This window comes from Montipora capricornis, chromosome 10 (genome assembly GCF_036669925.1).
Source record: "Montipora capricornis isolate CH-2021 chromosome 10, ASM3666992v2, whole genome shotgun sequence".
NCBI classification, from domain to species: domain Eukaryota; kingdom Metazoa; phylum Cnidaria; class Anthozoa; order Scleractinia; family Acroporidae; genus Montipora; species Montipora capricornis.
The window spans coordinates 71,085,174-71,087,673 of NC_090892.1; the positions used below are offsets into that span (position 1 = coordinate 71,085,174).

The 2,500-nt window shown below is 42.0% G+C and overlaps 1 protein-coding gene across 1 annotated transcript in view; it reads left to right on the forward strand.

The window, feature by feature from the left end:
• The window catches only part of LOC138021504 (aspartate aminotransferase, mitochondrial-like), a 25,327-nt gene that overhangs the window by 15,433 nt on the left and 7,394 nt on the right, over positions 1-2,500 (forward strand). Inside the window, exons 10-11 of the mRNA XM_068868398.1 lie at positions 893-1,135; positions 2,347-2,420. Of these exons, the coding sequence (XP_068724499.1) occupies positions 893-1,135; positions 2,347-2,420 (317 nt within the window). The remainder of the gene's footprint in view (positions 1-892; positions 1,136-2,346; positions 2,421-2,500) is intronic.

Below are 2,500 nucleotides of genomic sequence, written 5' to 3' on the forward strand. Positions count from 1 at the left end.
TGTACGCTTGTAGAAAAACCGTTGCCGTTGACTGAAAGTTTAATGTCGAGGAAAGCAAGTGAATTTTCGGAAATTTTCCAGGTGTAGTTTAGAGCAGGGTGGAAAGAATGGACTGAAGTAATGAATTCGTTGAGTTCCTCTTTGCTGGATGAAGTAGCACCGACCCAGTCATCGATGAAACGTTTGTAAAGATAAGGTTTTGGTCTGTTGTAGTTAGAGAAAAATTCATTTTCTACATAGCCTACAAAAAGGTTAGCGTAGCAAGGTCCCATTTTGATTCCCATTGCAACACCGTTGATTTGTTTGTAGTAGCTGTTGCCAAATGGAAAACAGTTGAGTGTGAGAACCAGTTCAGCCAAACGAAGTAAGGTTTCCGAGCTTGGTTTTTTAACAGGACGTTGGTTCAAAAAATATTTGAGTGCTTGGAGGCCTTCATTGTTGGGAATTAACGTGTATAAAGATGTTATATCCATAGTGAAAATGATTTTGTTTTCCCCCGAGAAAAATATCAAGTGCATAGTTGCTGTCTTTGATGTACGAAGATTAAGACTAAGACTTCGACTAAGGCGCCTCCTCGTCGCAATTCCTCTGTTCGCTCTGACGAAGTGCTAACGCTCGAAACGTCAGCTTTCCAAATCGTTCACGGTGGTGATTCGACCTTTATCAACACGTTTGATAAAACCAAATTTTCCTTTCTCGCAATATGATTGGTTTATTTCCGAAAATGAGTGTTCCTGATTGGCTGTTACATTGCGTGACAAATTGACGCGAGCATGACACGAGCAGCGTTGTCTGGTCTCTTTTGGACAACTTCAAATTAGCCAATTAGATTGCGAGATTACAAGCAACTGTGGTAAAAATATGGTTTGCTTGGGTTGTCTTTATTTTGCAGGCGAGAGAGTTGGTATGGTTACGGTCACCTGTGAATCTAAGGAAGAGGCTGAACGTGTGCTTTCCCAAATTAAGATCTTGATTCGTCCCATGTACTCCAATCCACCAATCCACGGAGCTCGTGTGGCCGGTATGGTTCTAAGTGATCCAGAGCTGAGACCACAGTGGGAACACGAAGTTAAGGGAATGGCTGAAAGAATTATCTCCATGCGACAACAGCTTGTTGACAATTTGAAAAAGGAAGGTAATTTGACATTACTTATTAAGTGAGTCCAAGAGCTTATTTTTTTTGCCAAGGTCGGGCGACAAATTGAACGTCTGAGGAAAAGAACCTTAAATTACAGTAGTACCCGAGAAAAGGATGTTGGTAAAATATTTATTATATCTCCAGATCTTAAACTCGAGCCACAAAAAATTTTCAAATTTAGCGGGCTGTTATGAAACACTCTCTGATAATTGCTCAAACACATCAGGTGCACAGTCCGTGAGATATTTTGAACGTCTTACCTGCAGTTGTCCAAAACTTAATTGGACTGCGACCATATAACTCAGTTGGAAGAGCTCTGGATTACCTTGTGTGAGGTCGTTTGTTTATACCCTCGACCGAATAAACTTTCATAGTCTTTTTCTGACTGAGGGAAAACTGCTTCCTCCAAAATAACGTCGCCAAAATGGCTAGACTTTCGGGTCCTCCATATTTATTAACATAAAGGGCCTTGACTCACAATTCTTGTTCGTAAACTGTTTGGAAAAAAGTATAGTTCCAAGCCTAGTCAAGATGAGGCCGGTAGATAATGTTTTCGTGACCTTTTTTTTCATCGTGTTTATGGTTTGCTTGCGACTTGCATTATGCATGAATGCTCAGTGTGCTGTCAATTATCCGGACAGGATCACAAGGTTGCAAATTACACTACAGGTCCGCGCAGGATCACTTGTTCAAAGTGCGAGGATTACTTGTCTTTAACCCGAACTTCATTTCATTCATCAAGTCTTTCCCGATAACAAATGAGCTCAACAAATTGACCTGTTGACCTGCTCCCAACTGTCTGTGCTCCCGTCTGACCTTGTAGCTCAGTCGGTAGAGCAGCGGTGATCTAACCCGAAGGTCGTGGGTTCAATTCCCACCATGGTCAGAGTTTTTCTCTGTCCTTGTGTGGGCCCATTTCCATTAGTAGGGCAAACGCTCACGTGGTTCATATGTGGTACAAAACTAGCACTTCACATTACACTCTAATCAGTTAAGTCTGTGTAGCTTCACAGCTCAGTTGGTAGAGCGCTACACCAACATCACAGAGGGCGTGGGTTCAAATCCCGCTGGAGCCACCTGAATTTTTCAAGTGTCTATAAAAAGCGGCTTAAGTTGTCCATCAAAGTGCAACTATAACCCGCAGTTCAAATATACACTAGTTTCATTTCGTTCAAAATGCAAATGTTCAGTTGTTTTTTTCCCCTTAGGTTCATCTCATGACTGGTCCCACATTACAGATCAGATTGGAATGTTTTGTTTCACCGGTCTTAAGCCTGCTCAGGTCAGTCAGTGCAATGCCTCATTTCAGATGTGCTTACAAATACACTGCAGAGGGCACGCTGGTATATCCGTGCTTACTTA